Source organism: Tachysurus vachellii, chromosome 11 (assembly GCF_030014155.1).
Source record: "Tachysurus vachellii isolate PV-2020 chromosome 11, HZAU_Pvac_v1, whole genome shotgun sequence".
Taxonomy (NCBI): Eukaryota; Metazoa; Chordata; class Actinopteri; order Siluriformes; family Bagridae; genus Tachysurus; species Tachysurus vachellii.
The window spans coordinates 5851350-5872346 of NC_083470.1; the positions used below are offsets into that span (position 1 = coordinate 5851350).

Sequence of the window (20997 nt, forward strand, 5' to 3'; positions counted from 1 at the left end):
TTTAGTCAGTCTTCCAGTCTATTGCTAAAAACAACCATTTAAGATCCCCAACAATCCCCAAAAGAGATCTAGATCTGTTAAAAATCCCTGCTTTATTGATTTTTGACAGACACACACACACACGTACCTGGACTTCCTGGGGAATTTGTGTGTACACTCCATGCTTGCTCTCTGAAGCCAGAGTTGGGAATATTTAATGAAAAATGTACTGAAGTTGGAGCCTTGATGTCAGAGAGCTGACTTGAGCTCTTTGGAGTGTTGCTTCACCGAGCAAGCTCTTAGCTTAGACGCACGGGGTCAGATTGTGGTTTAAAAGCCGCCGTGAAGTTCTGGGAAAAGTTTAGCTGTAGAGCTGTCAAAATGCTCAGGAATAAATTCAAGCTGTGTAATGAAGGTATGTAAATGATTCTTATTAAAACAAAGGCTTGTGTCAGAACTGGATGGTAGAGGGCATGAATGCAGCTGATTTTCTATTTAATTGGCTTTAATGATAAGATTTGTGCAGAATAAGGAACCAGTGAAAGTGCTAATTTACCTTTATTACTTTTTCTTGCGGTTGACTGCAACAGTTAGTCTCTAACATTTAGCAAATCAGTGTCAGTGTCACAAAAGCGTAGAGATGTAGAAATTGATGTATTGTATGTGTTCATGGTATATATATATATATATATATATATATATATATATATATATATATATATATATACAGTGGGGTTCGAAAGTTTGGGCACCCCAGGTAAAAATTTGTATTAATGTGCATAAAGAAGCCAAGAAAAGATGGAAAAATCTCCAAAAGGCATCAAATTACAGATTAAACATTCTTATAATTTGTCAAAAAAAAGTTAGATTATATTTGCATCATTTACACTTTCAAAATAACAGAAAATAAAAAAATGGCGTCTGCAAAAGTTTGGGCACCCTGCAGAGTTTGTAGCATGCACCGCCCCCTTTGAAAATCTGAGACCTGACAGGGTCATGGATTGTTCTCAATCATCGTCTGGAAAGACCAGGTGATGTCAATCTCAAAGGTTTTAAATGCCCAGACTCAACTGAACTTGCCCCAACTATCAGCACCATGGGTTCTTCTAAGCAGTTGTCTGGAAAACTGTAACTGAAAATAGTTGACGCTCACAAAGCAGGAGAAGGCTATAAGATAATAGCAAAGCATTTTCAGATGCCAATATCCTCTGTTCGGAATGTAATTAAGAAATGGCAGTCATCAGGAACAGTGGGAGTTAAAGCAAGATCCGGAAGACTAAGAAAAATATCAGACAGAACAGCTCGCAGGATTGTGAGAAAAGCAAGTCAAACTTGTGTGACAGACAGCCCAGAAATCTCAAACAACTGGAAGACTTTTGTAGGGAAGAATGGGCGAAGATACTGTACCTCAGAAAAGAATTGAAAGACTCTTGACTCTCTACAAAAAGTGTTTACAAGCTGTGATACTTGCTAAAGGGGGCAGTACAAGGTATTATTTTTGTTTTCTATTATTTTGAAAGTGTAAATGATGGAAATAAAATCTAACTTTTTTTTGACAAATTATAAGAATGTTTAATCTGTAATTTGATGCCTTTTGGAGATTTTTTCATCTTTTCTTGGCTTCTTTATGCACATTAATTCAAATTTTTACCTGAGGTGTCCAAACTTTCGAACCCCACTGTACTGTATATAATATAGTGTTGCCAGATCTGCAAAAATTCAAAAGCAGACCAATATCAGGATTATATACAGTATGGATATCAGTATGATTGTGAATATTCATTCTTTGAACGCTTTAAAAGTCTTCATTTGACCAGTTGAGCTTCTTGATACAAGAAACTTAAAGCTCTAAAGTTAACTTAAAGACACTTTCCACTACTTTGCTGTATAGTATCTAGTTACAGAAGTGAAACAATTTATATTCACACTATTCACTGTCACTATGTTATCTTATATAGCACAACAGTCCTGGAGAAACGTTGTCTCATTTCATTGTGTACTGCGTCAGCTATATATGGATAAAATGACAATAAAAGCTTCTCGATTTGACTTGACTTGACATCTTGACTTGATGTGTCACCCTGATGACGAGGGGTTTCCTGCTTGATTCTGATTCATGACATCTCAACAAGTTTGTCCTTTTCACAAATTTCAATAAGAGTTTAAATATCTTTTAAAGCTGCATTGTCAAAAGTGCTATTCAAATAAAATTGAATTGAATTAAAATATGTTTTCTTAAATAGTTGTTTCTCAGATGTCCAAAAATGATAGATAGGAATATTCGGAGACGGAATACATATTTCTGCCCATTGTTCTAAACTTTTTACTTTTAGGAACATAGTTTAGAACAATGGGCAGAAATATGTATTCCGTCTCCAGACTTCCTATAAAGCATGCAAGTTTGCCTAATTATGTCTGAAAATGGGTGCAAACAGCTTTTTTTTACGTTCAACTCTCATCTAGCTTAATGTTTCCTTTCAGCGCTTCTTGAACATTATGTTTTAAGTGCTTAAGATGTTGTTTTTATAATTATAGTTTTTTTTTTTTTTTTTGCCAATAGATGAAACTAATGGTTGTCTTCACAGCTCTGACGACTAGAGACCGAGCTTTTTTCTACATAACACATAATTTCTCCTGAAAACAACATAGCGCATGTAGCTCTCAATGCTGTGAAGGAAGCGGTAATTAAAAACAAAATAATAGTCTGTATTGAGGCAGTTGTACTTAAGTGATGGTGAAAAAGTAGAGTTATTTAAATGTATTCCATTATTACAAAGTAAAAGTACTGGTGGTTTATGGTAAAGACTCATTTTACATTATTAACTACACAACAGCGATGCGCACGTGAATTCAAGATATAGCTGTACTGTAGACTCGTTATCACTAGACTTGTCACAATTTTTACATAACTATCTGAATTTTAATATTGGTTATATGTGACAATATGGCTTCCACCCTCGTTATTCCGCAACTTACAAAATAGCACTTGATCCAGCACATGCATGTAACTGTTTGTGTAACTGTTTATTGTGCACACAATTGAATTAAGGTAAAAGATACTTATTTAAAATCATGGAATTGTAATGTGTTAAATTAAAATGATATTTTCAAAAATGAAATAAAATGAAATAGAATTGGCTGTATAGAATTTAAGCAGGGGGGCACAGTGGCTTAGTGGTTAGCACGTTCGCCTCACACCTCCAGGGTTGGGAGTTTGATTCCCGCCTCCGCCTTGTGTGTGTGGAGTTTGCATGTTCTCCCCGTGCCTCGGTGGTTTCCTCTGGGTACTCCGATTTCCTCCCCCGGTCCAAAGACATGCATGGTACATTGATTGGCATCTCTGTAAATTGTCCGTAGTGTGTGATTGCGTGAGTGAATGAGAGTGTGTGTGTGCCCTGCGATGGGTTGGCACTCCATCCAGGGTGTATCCTGCCTTGATGCCCGATGACAACTGAGATAGGCACAGGCTCCCCGTGACCCGAGGTAGTTTGGATAAGCGGTAGAAAATGAATGAATGAATGTTGAAGTGACTCCGGTTATGAACCCAACTTTAACCTGAGAATATCTGACCCCTCTAAACAAAGTTGTTTGAATTTAATTATTGGTTTATTGATTGGACTACTGATTACCGAACTCTACATGATGATGGTTCTCCTGGAAGTTTATGTTCGCTGCCAGACATCTCAATCTAATTATGTTCAGTTATTTTCTAACTTTTTCCTTAACACCACCATCTTCCTTTTATTTTGCAGGACTGAAGCGGATTCACGCTCTGACCATCCAGGCTAATTATGAGTTGAGGATTGACCTGGAGGACTTTGAGAACAGCACTTCCTTCGCGCAGTATGGATCCTTCGGCGTTGGATTGTTCTCTGTTGACCCGGACGAGGACGGCTACCCGTTGAGCATAGCGGACTACTCAGGAACCGCTGGTAGGTTTATTATTTGTCAGAAGAGCTTTAGCATTCAGCAGCTATGGCTATATCTCAGGCTGAATCCTTTAGATTTATGGGGAAGGAGGAACCTTTTCGAAGGTGTATTATACCGCACTGCTTTATTGAGTCATATTGTAAAGACTCCTGCTGCACTACAAAAAAGTAGAACATACTAGCAGTTTTTTAATGACCAACTTTGTGCCCTAAACGTAAAAGCACTGTGTTTATGTGTACTAGCTAGTAATGTGTACTAGCTTATCTGAGATATGAGAATTCGGTGTACTAAGAAATACATTTCACAACCTAATTACTACTAGTATATCTAATGGTGGTTTTACATATAGTACACTTGAACAAATGAACCAAATTCAGTTCAGTTAACGTGAACCAAAAAGGGAAAGCTGTTGCATGTGCTCTCAGTGCTTTTGGTGTTCACAAGTTCAGTACGGTTCATTTGTTGGTCCTTTTGGAGGGGTCTGGGATCATTTGGAGTGTTCACATGTACACGTGTATACATTATGGCGGCTCGAGAAAGCGTCGAGTGCTCAGACGGACGAGGTGTGAAAAGTTGACTTTGTATATTTTTTAAGTAGATGTAAAAATGCTTGCATATAAACATGACATCATATGAATAATTCAAATATATACATTACTAGTAGAAAATAGGGACAAACTTGTGGTATACTTGAGTGAACTCCTTTTCATGAGTGAAAGAATGTAAATGGAATTTGGAAAAAAATACATTATTTAACGTTCAAACAAAATCTGTTCAGTGGATTTCAAACAGTTGGAGGTTTTGCGCTACAGACGCTCGCTCGCTGTTGCTCGCTTTCTTATTTCATTTGACACAACTTTAGCCTGAGGCTCAGATTTCTCTTACTGCAGGAAAAGTTGAGGAGTGTTTGTATAAACGTCACTACCTACGTATGCATTCTCTGCTGTTTTACCCTTAGAAGACCCAAAGTATTGTTTTAGTAAAGCTGGCTAGAGTATCCAGAGAGAACAATAGACCAAAGTCTGAGTAGATAGTGTAGGAATTATCGTAGAAATCAGCACTTACTGTATTTTTAAAACTTCCCATAAGTAAATACTGAACGAATAAAGTATATGTGCTGCTTATCTCAGTGTTTCAGAGAACCTTTACCTACACTGCCCTCAGGTTCTCTGTCAAGCGTTAATTGGTTTTCTGCAATCAATCCGTCCCAGGTTCCTGTCCTCTGCCTCTGGCCTCCTCACCAGGTCGGACTCACCGGGAGGAGCAGCGATAATGAGGCAGTGTGGCACGTCTATCGCATGCCATAAAGGTGGACAGTTTGCTAATTATAAGAGCCAAAAAAAAAAAACACTTTATAAATATAAATCCGTAAAGGAAAAAAGTCTGCTGTGCTCTAATTAACCTGCGCACCTTCAGCTTTCTGCAGAACATACTGCAGTGATTCCAGAGGTGAGTACTTTAGAATGGCCACTCGTTTTCATTCTGTTTTGTTATGTGAAAATAAATTTTACATATAATCCTATGGGAACCGTCCACAAGGCAGGTGGGATGTAACGTCATGTTGTCACAAAATAAAGTGAGAGATTTCGAGCACTTTTTCATCTACAGATCTATTAACGCCCAAGAACAACATAACACAAGAGTATATGTGCTTTATGTTATTTCACAGACATGTTGTAACTAGATATAAGATACAGTTGTACTGACGAAATGGGAACATATCATGAAGTATTTTTTTTAATCTTTCAAATTCTTTGTAAACAAGTCAAAAGAATGACCTACACGGTTGTGTTGGTCTCCTGTATTTAGCATTTAAGACCCATTTGCAGGATTCAATGCATGCAGTGTTTTAATTTAACACACGAAGGCTAACACAACTTGCATAAAACGTAAGGAAGACAAATCATAACCGTGACATGGAAACATAAATAACCTAAACAAAACAGCATAATAAACTGGATAACATGGCGTCCGGCCTAAGGGCTCAAACACAACGTTGCACTGCAATATCGCAAATTATGACTGACAATAATCACAACAGGACAAGCATATATAGAGCAGCGCAACAAGGAACAGGTGAATAAACGGGAAAACACATTAAGAAAGGGCATGGCACCACCCACAAAGGAATAACAGCGTATATACAGTACATGATTAGGCCAACCCTGTGAGGATCCTGAGGCATCTCAAGATGTACCAGCTCCAGTTGGATTCTGCTTCATGAAGTATTGGGACATGAGGAGATGCCAACTACATGTGGTCTTTGATGACAACAACCTTCTTATCAATACACAATTGCCAGACTGTATATTTATAATCACACCCTTTAGTGTCACCCAAATGAGGATGAGGTTCCCTTTTGAGTCTGGCTCCTCTCAAGGTTTCTTCCTCTTCCAGCTTCCTACAGGAGTTTTTCCTCACCACAGTCGCCTCAGTCACCTCAGGCTTGTTCATTGGGGATAAATACAAACACGTTTAAATACAAGTCTAATATTAACCTTAAATGTTTTTATTATATCTTTGTATAATATTACTTTTTTTTGGATAATGTTTCTTATCTTCTGTAAAGCTGCTTTGAGACAATGTCCATTGTTAAAAGTGCTATACAAATACTTTTTATATTGAATTGAATTAAATTAGAGTATAAACCATTGAATAGTTCGAATAAACCATTTCCCAAACCCACTTATGTCCTTTTTCCACCAAGGCAGTGTGAGTGCTGGTTCAGAGCCAGAGCCTAATTTAAAATCAGTTTTTCGACAGCCAAAGCACCGGCTCTGAACCAGGAAAAGTGGTTCTTATGTAGCACCAAAACGTTGCAGGTCTAGACTTAAGAACCGCTTGCGTCAGGGGCTCTGCGTTTGGATTCCAACGTAGGTTCGCAAAGCCATGAGCGTTAACAGTAAAGCAACATCCGCCATTGTTGATGTTGTGTTTGCCGCTGCTGCGCTAACGTTGCTCTATAATGTTGTATACAGTGATGTAAGACTTGGCACTGTGATGGCTGTCTAGCCCATGGAAAGGCAAATCGGTTCTTAAGAGGCTCGCCAGTGGAACCAACTTTGACCAGCACTCTGAACCGGCAGAGTTCTTTCTGGTGGAAAGGGGGCATATGTGGTTTGGCAAGGAACCACTCCTGATAGATTTACACAATTACTAACCAATTTTCAAAAAATTCCAATATTCCAAATATTGTCACATACATACCCATACACAGTAAGGCAGGTAGTGAAATGCTTGTACAACTGTCTTCCCAGCAGAGAGATTTAAACAGGAATTACACACGAGTTAAATAATAGCACAGAGTTACAGAACACTACCGATGTTGTACCAATTACCAAGGTGTAAATTGACAATGTGACCAAAAGCAAAAATAGAATCCTTGATCTTCACAAAAATTCCATCGAATCTGTATTTAATAATTTAACAGCATGGGAAACTTTTCTCATCGAGACATTTCCCACTGGGATACTTCTGAAAAATAGACTTCCTTTTGCATGTAGCTCAGTCTTTTGAGAACATGTCTAGCTCTTAAACTCTGGTTACGCGCAAAATCCAATTCTATCCAAAGCTGATTTGTTGTAATTATTGTCTTTTTTCCAGAATTCAGACGTCAGTAGGCTTTCCCAGACCACTGCGCATATTATTTCAGCATGATGTGTCAAGTAATTCTATGTTCTTCAGCCAGCACTGAAAGGAGAAATAAAAATATGTGGCCAGTGAATAGCAACCTAAAGTCTAATGCAGTTATTTTGTCCCTTAGGCTAATCCCCTTAGGCTGTCCCTCAGGAAGCACATGGCCTCACTTCATTGCTTCTTGTACAGGAGTAATTCTGTGGTGGCCAATCAAGTTTCTGCAGCTGACTAAAGCAATAGGACCTGTCACTTGTCACGGTTTACTTACTGAACCGCCAGAGCAGACACTCTATTAGCACCGGCCAAATTAATACATATTTCCTCGAATGCTTGTTCCAACCTTCCCAGCAGCTTAATACTAATTTTAATGTCACTTTTGTTTGCACCGAAAAACAAAGAAAGTCTAACTGGTCAGAAGATGTTGAAGTATTTTCTATAGTAGCAGCTCTGACTGTAGCTTTTGCTACAACTCACAGGTTCATATTATCACTTAATCATATTATCAATTAATGAACTATTTTTTTTTTCATTTTTGTTCACGTTATTTGTTGTTAAAAATAAAAATGATGTAGAATAAGCCTACATTTTTATTTTTAACAACAAATAACGTGAACAAAAAAAAATATTAGTTAATTAATTAAATTAATTAATTAAAAAAAAGATTTAACAAAGATAAGCACATCGTTTTTGTTCATGTTGAAGCTTTCTGTAAAGAGATATTTATTTGGCATTTGTGTATAGAGTCTCAGGTGTCACATACAGTAACAATCAGTTTTCCACCACAGGAAAGTCTTCGGATCTTTCAGTTGTCTTTAACTGAAGTCAATTTCTTCAAGAAGTCTTCAAGAAGTCAATTTCTTGTCTTCAAGAAGTCAATTTCTTTATAGCTCCGTTTCTAGTCAGTCCAGATTAAATGACTAGAAACAGTGCCACATAAAAATTGGCTTCTTGATGACATATTTTCTTTGTGCCTGTTGAAAAAAATTTATTACTTTTTTTTTTTTTTTTTGGAATTTAAAAATGAAGATTAATTTACTCTCCTAAGTGTCTCTTATGTAGTCTAAAAATAGTGCCTGAAAAGTTGTTAAAAGTCCTGGAATTTCTGTATGAATGAGTGCAGTAAGGAAATTCCACAGCATTAAATGTGTACATTTTTATTGGCAGTTCACTGTGGTATAAGCAGAATAAAACGCTCTTAGGCGTCAATTCAGGTTGGTAAGAGTGACTAGACATTAGGCCAAACCTGATTATTTTCCTATCACAGCACACCCCTAAGTGTTTTTTTCCTTACAAGGCTGTTTGAGTGCATGCTCTTTGTAATGTATTCTGTGCTGGTCTATTTATAAATGTGTGTACATAATAGCTCATAATGATTTCATGGCTAGGTGGGTCTGTCCCAAGACGTCTGATTTAAATATGTGGTGTAGTCGGGTGTTATTTCTGTGCTGAAGCGCTGAAGCCTGAAATGTTTGGGAAAAACAATTGACTATGACTGTGTATGTTTAAGTAGGAAAATTACTGCATTAGATTGTACATGATCAGTGGTTTGTTTTGCTTTGTAACATTCTGGAGCTGAAATTAGTCTGAAAATATGAGAATCTGAGGGAATAAAATCAAACTACGCCTGGTTATAAACCCAGATGATCAATAGGCTTTATTTTGATGTCATAACTCCATGTTGTTTTGATGTCATAACTTCACAGAGTTTTGATGTCATAACTCCATGTTGTTTTGATGTCATAACTTCACAGTGTTTTTTGATGTCATAACTCCATGTTGTTCTGATTTCATAACTCTACAGGGTTCTGATATCATAACCCCACAAGGCTTTGATGTCATATTTCCATGTTGTTGTGATGTCATAACTCCATGTTGTTGTGATGTCATAACTCCCTTTTGTTCTGATCTCATACCTCCATGTTGTTCTGATGTCATAGCTCCATGTTGTTCTGATTTGTATTTTGCGGTAACCATAATGTGACCATTCCTAAGGTTTGTAAATGAGTTTTAATTTCCCACAATTACAGATCTACCAAAAACACCACAGTGTTATAAACGGCACTTGGAATGGACGTGTAGCAGATATTAGGACATTTTACACACTCCACACTGAACGCAGCAAAGTGACAAAGTACAAGGCATCAGAGATTTATGAGCATATCTTGGCTTTATGATATGATCTCTCGGTTATTTCTCTAAAAGTTCTGGTGTGATTCATACTGTATGTCTGCAGGAAAAGCTGATGTCATCAACTGCCATCTAATTCCATTACACTGCAACATTACAGTTACGAGACCTGCAGTCCATCACACTGCTACTGCACACTGAATTAACCTGTTACAGCAAATTAAACTCATCTCCACTTTCTCCTCTCCTCTCCTCTCCTCTCCTCTCCTCTCCTCTGTTCTCTTCTCCTCTCCTTTCCTCTCCTTTTCTCTCTTCTCCTCTCCTCTCTTATCTTCTCTTCTCTTCTCTCCTCCCTTCCCTTCCCTTCCCTTCTCTTCTCCTCTCCTCTCCTTTCCTCTCTTCTCTTCTCTTCTCTTCTCTTCTCTTCTCTTCTCTTCTCTTCTCTTCTCTTCTCTTCCCCTCTCCTCCCTTCTCCTATACTCTCCTCCCCTTCCCTCTCTTCTCTTCTCTTCTCTTCTCTTCTCTTCTCTTCTCTTCTCTTCTCTTCTCTTCCCTTCCCCTCTCCTCTTCTCTACTCCCTTCCCTTCTCCTCTCCTCTCCTCTCCTCTCCTCTCCTCTCCTTTCCTCCCTTCTCTTCTCTTCTCCTCTCCACTCCACTCCTCTTCCCATTCCTCTCCTCTTCTCTTCTCCTTTCTTCTCTTCTCCTCTTCTCCCTGTACCTTTTTCTCGTCTCTTCTGTTCTTTTTGCCTTTTTCCATCTCTTTTGTCTTTCTCTTTTCACCACCTTTTTTATCTATTATCTGCGTGGCTTAAACACTCCTTAGCTAACGAATAATATTTTAGCAGATTATGTACAAGGTAAAACCTGTATTAAAACGATGAGCTTTGACATGATGAATTACATTCTGTACTGTTGAATCACTCACTTATTATGAGTAATTAAAGTTCATAATGGAATGTAATGAGACGAAGTAATGTGATCTTTATTCTGTTCATTCCACAGCCCACGTTTGAGTTTTTCGAGTTTGCTCCCTCTCTTTTGCTTCGAGTTTAAGGACAGCAGTTATGTTTGAATTGTCAATCAAGCAGACAGTTTCTGTTAAAAGTGGGTTTGTTTTAGTTCATGATTAATGATGAAACGTAGCAGACTCTCTACAGATCAACTCTCCTCTACAGATCATTTTTTGTAGGCCAAACAGAATATGACTGAAACACTTCACTACAATAGAAATCAAATTATACTAAACAGCCAAGCTCATAAAGTGTGTGTGTGTATGAGAGAGAGAGAGAGAGAGAGAGAGAGAGAGAGAGAGAGAGAGAGAGAGAGAAATATTGGACAATAGGATAATTAAGAACTGAATATTGATCCAATTACATATTGGGTTATTTAACATCGTTAAACCTGGTTTGTATTCTGTCTCGCGTCGGAGAAAAAGGATTTAATGAATCAAATGTAAATGCAAATCCAATACCTGTGATAAATCTCTCTTAATTAATGAATATTAAAAGTATGAATTACTTTTAATGACTGAATTCCATCATCGAATCTACTCTAGAGGGTATTGTAGAAGCAGAACAAAAGCAGAACAGAATTCATTTGCTACTGTAATATCCAGTGGGTGGAAGTTGGCAAATAATAGTTCATAATAGACCCAGTTATGCCTTTACATTTCTCCAACAAAATATTTATATTACTAGTGAACTATTTATCCAGAAAGGTTTAGGTTTAAATAGCAAGCAAACAAGTAGCATCCTAATGCTAGTAAGGCATTAAAGTGTACTAGCTAATATTTTTGTTTTAGAGAATACATCAGTTACAGAGTAAAAATAAAAGAATATGAATTATACGTTAAACTTTACAACACTTTAATTCAGCTAGTAAGCCAAGAGAGCACACAACTCCAAAGATTGTCCATAAGTTGAAAAGTAAGCTCCAGCCACTGAAAAAAAAGGCTAGTCAATGAGAGTTTTATAATTATGTCTGAAAAGGCCTTCTACCTTTTGAGTCACACAATAATCCTTTTCCCTCTTGGCTTAGTTTATTTATTTTATTTTCTCTTGCTTTAGGTGACTCATTACTCAAACACAACGGCATGAAGTTCACTACAAAGGACAAGGACAACGATCACTCGGAGAACAACTGTGCATCCTTCTACCACGGAGCCTGGTGGTACCGGAACTGCCACATGTCCAACCTGAACGGACAGTACCTACGAGGCCAGCACTCGTCTTACGCCGACGGCATCGAGTGGTCCTCCTGGACGGGCTGGCAGTACTCGCTAAAATTCACGGAGATGAAAATCAGGCCTATATGTGAGGAAAATTAGTGAGTAATGGACACAGAAAGAACACTGCTAATGGAAAAAAAAAGAGAGTCGGACTCTTGGTGTTAGAGCCACTAACTACACAAAAGAAGTGTACAATGATGTGATCTTTCTGAAAACTGTCTAGGAACCATTAGCCCAGTATGAACTGTTCTTCTCTCTGACATCTCAACAGCACTATAAAGGAAAGAGCACAATTACTGAGACTTTTATCAGTGGCAGAGTGGTGATACTATGCCCTTGTTCATCAAGAGGAATTATTCCTACTAAACCAGAACAAGAACAACAAGGTGAAGGAATCATTGCATCTATGGAGATGATCAAGAAGATAAAAAAAAAAAAAACAAAACATTTGTTTGATTGAAGCTGTGCTCGCGTGATACGGAGCGGATTACTACGAATGTCCTTAATAATGGTTGACGGAGCACAGTGGACTCTTTGCAGTACATTCTGGAAAGACTTTTAGCATAATAATTAGCCTGTAAATAGTTTAAGTGATCCCCAGAGCTTGGCTTGGTTCACTTTGTAAATTAACATCTCTATGTTCACTTCTGCATACAGCAGGGAAATGGTAGCCTTTTTCCACCAACAGTGTGTTGGTGCTGGTTTAGAAGCTGTTTTTTTTTTTTTTTTAATTATTATTTCTTTTTATCACGCCGACAGTTTGAATAGATAAATTAGTAATACATCCACATCTAGCTCATCATGAACATACTAGTTGGTATTAATGGTTCTTTGTTACATACAGATCAGAATCAGATTCATCTTAATTTATTTACGAGGAATCTGTCTTGGTGTATTAGCGAATATTAATGTGAATCGAGGGAGCATAAATATAAAGAACCTATGAGAATAAACCTAACAAATCTAAAAATTAAAAATTATATGCCGGGCAAAGCTCCATGGCTAGCGCCACGGTGTGGATGTATGGAAAAAAAAAATAATTATTTTCCTCCACTGAAGCCCGCGAGAGCTCTCCCTCTGCCCAGGGACGGTGCATTCATGCCGCGCAAAGCTCCATGGCCAGCACCGCTGTGTGGAGGTACGAAATGTGGGGGGCACGTTCGCCTCACACCTCCAGGTTTGGGGGTTCGATTCCCGCCTCTGCCTTGTGTGTGTGAAGTTTGCATGTTCTCCCCGTGCCTCGGGGGTTTCCTCCGGGTACTCCGGTTTCCTCCCCCGGTCCAAAGACATGCATGGTAGGTTGATTGGCATCTCTGGAAAATTGTCCCTAGTGTGTGATTGTGTGAGTGAATGAGAGTGTGTGTGTGCCCTGCGATGGGTTGGCACTCCGTCCAGGGTGTATCCTGCCTTGATGCCCGATGATGCCTGAGATAGGCACAGGCTCCCCGTGACCCGAGGTAGTTCGGATAAGCAGTAGAAAATGAACGAATGAAATGAATGAATAAAAATTATATTAGTGGAACAGTGCAACTGCTCACAGTTGGAGGTAGGAAGGTAAGAAGGTGCAGTATGGGTGTCTGTGTCTGTTCTGTGCATTAATGTAACACATATGAACACAACAAAGGGGTTTATATGTTAATGTCCAAAGATGTGGATAAGAGACCATGGTGCGTCCTGGATATTGTTGATGAGGCCAGTTGCTGATGGAAAGAAACTGAAAGACAGAGTATTTAGAGCGACTTGGGTTTTTTTTTTATCTCTGTTTATCCAACTGAGGGTTAAGGGCCTTGCACAGGGGACCAGCAGTGGCAGCTTGGTGGACCTGGGATTTGAATTTCAATTTAAAAAACATTTTGATTAATAGGCCAGTGCATTGACTACTAAGCTACTAAGCACTTGAAAGATGTTGAAGGATTTAAGGGTGGATGTTAATCCATTGTGCTGAGTTATTTAGCTAGAAGCAAAGCAAGGGGTATGGTCAAGCACAGGATGTGGATGGGAGGAGGAGTGAACAGAGAACAAGAGTGTGATGAGTGGTTGGTTAAAGTTGTGTGTGGTTAAGAAAGAAGTGTATTTATAGACTGTGTTGGTGAGTGAGTGTGTGTGACGACCTCGAGAGTGAGAGTCCATGCATCCTGATCTGACTTTACCATGAGCAGTCAACAACAGTGAATTGGTGTGTGTGTGTGTGTGTGTGTGTGTGTGTGTGTGTGTGTGTGTTAAAATGCAGCCAAATATAAATATGATAATCAGACTTAAAGGTTGATGAATATGAGTGCATTATTTATTTTCATTAATTACTTATTTATTTACATTTTTTTTAGAAAGCTTTACAGAAGTTGGAATTAAGTAAATTAGCAGATGAGACTTTCTCTTGTGCTAATTTTGTTCATTCGTACCAAGGGGCAATTTAGAGCAGCCAACAGACCTACAGACACCTGCATGTCCCAGAAAAGTGGAGAAAACATATGGCTAGAATGCTGGACAATAGGACAATATCAGTATCAGGGACAGTGTTAAGTCATGGATTCACCCTGGAGATGAAGTGAGGTAGGAATACGACCCACTGTACCACTGTGCTGTCCACTACATGTCATGCAAACTTAAAAGAACATACAGAATATACATACAGTATAATATTTTTTTAAAACGATAGTTTTGATAATGAACCCTGATAGATTAATCAAGTGGTCCCAGAAATATCTACTCATTATGTGACAGAATTTGATTATGTAATGGTTTTGCTGTTTAACCAGTGAGCCTAAAACAATCATAGCCGGATCCCTGACACAGCACCGGCTCCAGCACCAGCTCCAGCAGTGTGTCGGTGGAAAAAGGGGTATCGCTTGCTAACATTTTTGTTCTTTGTCTACTCTGTCTACTTAATGTCAAAATTAAACATTCCCAATTGTAACATTTGCTAGAGATACAGTACTGCTGATCCTGTCCAGGGAAAAATCAGATGCAAAGCACAAACCCAGCTTAAGCTAACTGATGCATCTGGACTGGTATGACCTTGAGAATCAGTATGACTTCCCAATGGTGAAAATATCAATTCTACTAGTAAAAGTGAGATCTGCTGGGGTTTTTTTTTCATGCTTTGTATTGACACTGAAACAAATATAAAGGCACGGTGTTGTGGGCATTTCATCCCATTTATGTTTGTGTCCTAACATTGCTAAACGTTTAAGTAATATTGTTAAATAAATTAAAAAAAATGATTTTATGAAGTTTTTGTAGACTTTCTATGAATACTGTGATATTCTATGCTATGCTAAAATCTCTGACAAAGTTCTTGTTATGTAAGTATAAGTTGCTTTTTTTAGCCAAAGAGGGAAAGTGTGAATTATTGATCTTTGACCTTACTAAAGATCAGCCATTTTTGGTTATAGCACTTATTATAAAACCTTATTATAAAACAGAATGTTTTGGTGCTGAAATCTGATTGGCTGTATTGTTGTCCTTGATATATGCCCATCTGGGAGTATATCATAAACACAGACTCTTGGAGATAGGATGCAAATGCAGGTTGTTTATTCAGTGTCACAAAAACAGGAAAAAGTGCTTTTTTATTAGTGGAAAACGAAGAAAGAAAGCAGTGCAGCTTGCAGGTGAGTTGTGGGGGTGATCATGAAGGCTTTCAGAGCTGGGTGGTGGTGCCGGAGAGTGCAGGTGAGCTGACCGAACCCAGGATCGTGGCTTGGCTCGGCAGACTGGGGAGCTTTGTCATCGTCTTCGCACTAGAGAATTTTGCAGAGACACACAGAGGTAAGGACCCAGCATTAGAACAGGTTCTCTAAGCTCGCCTTCCCCTGGAGGTTGAGGAGTTAGTCCTGATTGGCTTTTGGCCACTTCACCTTACAGCTACTCTCAGTGGTGCTGTCCTTGGTGCTGAAATGCCACTGTTTCTTTAGCAACGTTTTTTTAGGGGTGAAGAGCGATCTTGTTTGTGATAAAAACCGCTAAAAAACAAAGAATATAATATACAATTCAATAGGAACATAAAGTCAGACATGGTAAATCTCACTCACTCACTGACTCATTTTCTACCGCTTATCCGAACTACCTCGGGTCACGGGGAACCTGTGCCTATCTCAGGCGTCATCGGGCATCAAGGCAGGATACACCCTGGACGGAGTGCCATCCCATCGCAGGCACACACACACTCTCATTCACTCACGCAATCACACACTACGGACAATTTTCCAGAGCTGCCAATCAAACTACCATGCATGTCTTTGGACCGGGGAGGAAACCGGAGTACACGGAGGAAACCCCCGAGGCACAGGGAGAACATGCAAACTCCACACACACAAGGTGGAGGCGGGAATCGAACCCCCAACCATGGAGGTGTGAGGCGAACGTGCTAACCACTAAGCCACTGTGCCCCCCATGGTAAATCACAGACTGAATGTAAAATTAAATATCTACTTCACAAATCATAAACTGAAAAAAGGTGCTTTTAAACAATGTTAATGGAGCATGCTAATTAAATTAAATATTTACAGGTGAACAGAATCAGAAGGATGGCGACTAGGAGCTTGGGATTGCAGGTGGATGCTGGGAGCGTGATTCCAGGGCGGCCATTTTTGTAGGCCACAGGTAAACATAGTTTGTGACGAGTGATGATGTGACAGACTACAGTACATCCCAGTGCTTATTGGAGAGGCACTACACACATCTTACACTACATCTTTCACCTGGAGTAATCCCTGACAAAGGCCCAATTCCCACATTGTGCTTTTTAGGGAAAATAAACAAGAGAGTTGTTGAGCATGTCAATCTGCCCTATTTTTAAGGAAATAAGAAAATTAGAGAATAATAGAAAAAAATTGAAGGAAGTCTTGTTTGATTTGAAGTCAGTAGCCAGGAGAGAACTGGAGGTACAGTATAGTTAAAAGACATGGAGCTAATTTTATACTGTACAGTATGTCACCAGGAATTTTGTTTTGTTTGTCTTTAAATTTTGCTGTTCCTACTGAACATTCTTGTATAACAAGCCAAATAAATTCTATTGAACTGGATTCCTTTTTTTGCCCATTTTGTTGCTTTGCAGCTAAAGCATTTGCCCACATTGCAAATAATGCTAATAATATATAAATTATTGACCGAGCACTGGATTTTATTGTCCTGTTATGTTACTATTTTATAAAACAAGCCACTCAAGGGCACCTTACAGTGAATTTATTACAGGTAAGGTGGTTTTAGAGTGTGCTTCTTGTTGTGCATAAAAGCACCCTTATATTCTTGGAAAAATCACTGTAAGCACAGCATTTCCACACGCATATACTTCATCAAGTTTGAGAATATATTGCACCCCTTTATTTAGATGTGATTGTAACATGATAATCAATGTTATTCCCTTGACCTGTCAGTGGTGGTGGGTTTGATATATGATATGGCTGAATGTGTATTTGTATAGTTACAGACAGACAGACAGACAGACAGACAGATAGATAGATAGAACAATTTTAGTTCCATTATAAAAAGTTTAGTCATTCTTCTTTAAAACCCATTCTTTACATATGAAATATATACTTACTTGAAAAATAAATGATTATGACTAGCTGTCATTTGCTCATCAAAGACAATGCGCTTAGTACGAGATGATTTTTTTAAATTATGATTATGACAGGTTAACTCACAATAAGCAGAGTCTAGGGATTTAGCTAGCAGTCACTGCCAGAGAGATGAAATCATTTATTAAAGACGATCATGGTACATTAATGAAATGGGACTGACAGTTACATTTTCCCCTCAGACACTGGTGGAGATCTTTCAGTGCTATGAGGGTTCTCATATTCAGGCATGTGATGACAAAGCAAATGCCATCAGATGAACCATTTTACTGGAGTAAGAGGAATGAGAAGATTTATCATTTATTTCACTGGGAAATAGAATTAGTATATATTAAGAGCTTTTATTGTCATTTCAACCATATACAGTACATATACATGTACATTTTCCTTATTCAGAGCGACATACAATAGTGCTTTGAAGTCGATGGATGAATACATTAACACTGGTTCACTAGGTTACAGACTTAAGACACCATCATACACATACAACAAACAGTTAAAAAGTGCTAGTTCAAGTGTTTCAGGAAGAGGTAGGTCTTATCCCGTTAATTAAAGACTAAGCTGTTTGGACATCTAGAGAAATTTATTCCACCACATCGGTGCCAGAACAGAAAAGAGCCTTGCTGTGTACCTACCCAATACCTTCAGAGGTGGTGGGACCAGTCAAGCAGTGCTGGTAGATCTGAGGGTGCGAGGTGCAATGCGAGGAGTGCATATATAGATGGTGCACTACATCCTGACACTAATGCAGCTCTGATAGCACTATTCCTGTTTAGAGCTCATTTGCCAAGTGTTAATGGACATGTAATGATAATTATCATTCCAGTAAGGAATACAACACAATGGGTGTGTGTTGTGAGAAAGAAAAAAAAACAACATCTCTAGCGTGGGATGTTTTCTGTCGGACCATTATCACGGCAAAATGAATTATTTGCATCTTGTTCTTATTCCTCTAATACTACACTATAAGCAGGTCGACAAGTGGTATCATGCAGGAAGCTAAGAATGTGCTGGAAAGTAAAAATAGACCAATATGCGTATGAAAAGTGTAAATTGAACCGGTTATCTCAGAACTGCATTTCCAAATAAATCCTGGATTCCACTGAAGACCTGAAGATCACATTGTAAAATTATAAAGAAGAATAGGCAAGTTGGTTGGAGTGGATTTTTCTTTCCGGTGCTACAGAATGGCTACATGACCTATGATGGTCCTATGTGTAACCATTCTGTAGCACTGGAAAAAAAAAAAATACAGTATGTATTTAGTACAATAGACACAAAAAAAGACTCATTCTATGACAATATGGCCGTTTGGCACATCGTAAAAAATCTTACACTTACACATTAAAAAAGACTAAATGGGTTTGTTATTGCGAAGTGCATCTGAGAGGGTCTTTGACCGTTTTGCTGAAAATAAGCAGCTCTTATTAAAATTCATTCATGAGAGATGAGTCATCTGATCCACAGCACTGACTCAGAGATCTCTGGGCACTTTTGAAAATTATTCAATTTTTATTCCAATCATGCTGTTCTCTCTCGCAAAGCAAATATTTTTTTCAAAATGTTAATGCATCCTGTACCTTATATGTGACATGGTTAATGGTTAATTTATTTATGTATATTGGCTCAGTTATGTGTATCCAGTGATTGATTGATTTAAATCCTATAGACTCACACGTCTGAGATTGGAAAGCGTAATCACAAATCAGCAGGACATTTAGGAATTATTATTTTTTTTTTTTTAAACTGAAGAGATGATTTAATTAAAACAGAGATTCACACCAAACATGTTAAAGCCATCAATATTCAAGTGACCGAACAAAGACATGGAGTTTCTTATTCATGTTGATAATGAGCGAATATCACTGTTTTATCTCAGTTTGATATATAATCCATTCAAAATGTGTAATAAAATTACATATAACCTGTTACATAAGTACAGAGAAAAAAAATGCCCATATTTTCAAAAAGGTGGCACATCATTGGCTAAAAATAAGCAATTAATCCTTAAAGAATACAACATTTTTTAAAATTATTATTTTAAAATAACTCAAAATTTTCACCATCCCTTTTTAAACCGTTGATATGACATGATGATAAGAAACATTAAAAATAAAATAATTTAAAAAAATCACTAAAGTGACATCTCGGTGCCCTTTGTCAGTGATAATCACAAAAAAAATTTTTTTTTTTTTTTAGGAAACTTAGCCTTAGTGCAAAGCCACTTCAAGCCATGTTGAAGTGATGTGTTGTTATTTTGACTTTCGTTATTAATAAATCATTATTTCCACTTAACGTTACATGATTTTATGTAAAATCTTAAAGTAACAAGATCTCTAAGTAATGAGTTATTAAGTCAAAACTCAAAATAATTACAGAATTCTGAAGTAAGAAAATAAATAAATGATTATTATAAAAATGTTAATATTGTGGTATATATTATATATTTTGGTATATATGGGAATTATATAGTGTGGTTTTATACTGAATGTACCTGTCATTACAGTGGCTAAATTAATCAGCCTGAATGTCTGAATACTAGTTTATTTCCTTTTCTCTAATCAAAGAAACAGTAGAAAGAAAAGACTGCATGTAGACAATGTTAACCATGTGACCATGAATGCCATTTAAAGGGCCTACAAAGCACCCATGGTTCAAAAACCTCATGATTCAATCCATGATTCAAAAATCTCACAAAGAATTTAGTGTTCTTTCAGACCTGGATTTGTCATTGATCATGCAAGTTTTCAAGGTCATTCCAAGTTGTAAATACAAAAATGATTTCATACTGCAAAATTCCACTCACATTTCCTAGCTTTTCGGGTCGCATTAAGGACTTTGGCTTTTGTACCTTTAATACAGTGGCACATGAAACGGGCCATTCCAGATTTAGTGTGACTGTAAGGATTTGCTTATTTATCCGCAAGTGCATTAGTAAGGTCAAGCACTGATGTTTGGATAGAAGATGAGGTCAGGGTTCTGTCAGGAGTTCTTAGAATTCAGCCTTGGCAAGACATGTCTTAATGGCGTTCTCTTTTTGCACAGGTTCATTGTTATGCTGGAACAGGGTTGGGCCTTTGTGAAGAAAATTGCAATGGTATAGCATTCTAAACAAAATTCTATATAATTGTGTGCTTTCAATTTTATAGCCACAGTTTGTAGGACAACAACATGGACGTGCGAATACATGAAACACAAACCGAAACAAAGAGGCAGACAAAAGATGAGGACTTCGCGAAGCTAAACGCAATGCGGAGGAAATAAATACACAAAAAAATAATTAAACCAATTAAAACCAGACGCGTGACAGAAAACACACTGCCAGAACGCCCCCTAATGTCCTGACAGTACCCACCCTCGAGGAGCAGAAAACCAGGAAGTGGAGCGGCGTCCCCCACAGGAACAAGAACGAGGCGAGGTCATAGGCACCAAAAACAAAGTGAAGAAAAAAACGAAGAAAAAAAAAACGCTCCCAAAGCCATCAGGTAAGTTTGGAGTATCCCGCTGGGTCTGTAAGT

At 38.0% G+C, this 20997-nt stretch overlaps 1 protein-coding gene across 1 annotated transcript in view; it reads left to right on the top strand.

The window, feature by feature from the left end:
* LOC132853832 (fibrinogen C domain-containing protein 1-like) overlaps window positions 1-11999 on the top strand; it is a 104140-nt gene extending 92141 nt beyond the window's left edge. The window contains exons 6-7 of the mRNA XM_060881832.1: window positions 3732-3911; window positions 11740-11999. Coding sequence (XP_060737815.1) covers window positions 3732-3911; window positions 11740-11999 — 440 coding nt within the window. The remainder of the gene's footprint in view (window positions 1-3731; window positions 3912-11739) is intronic.
* The last annotated feature ends 8998 nt before the right edge of the window (window positions 12000-20997 follow it).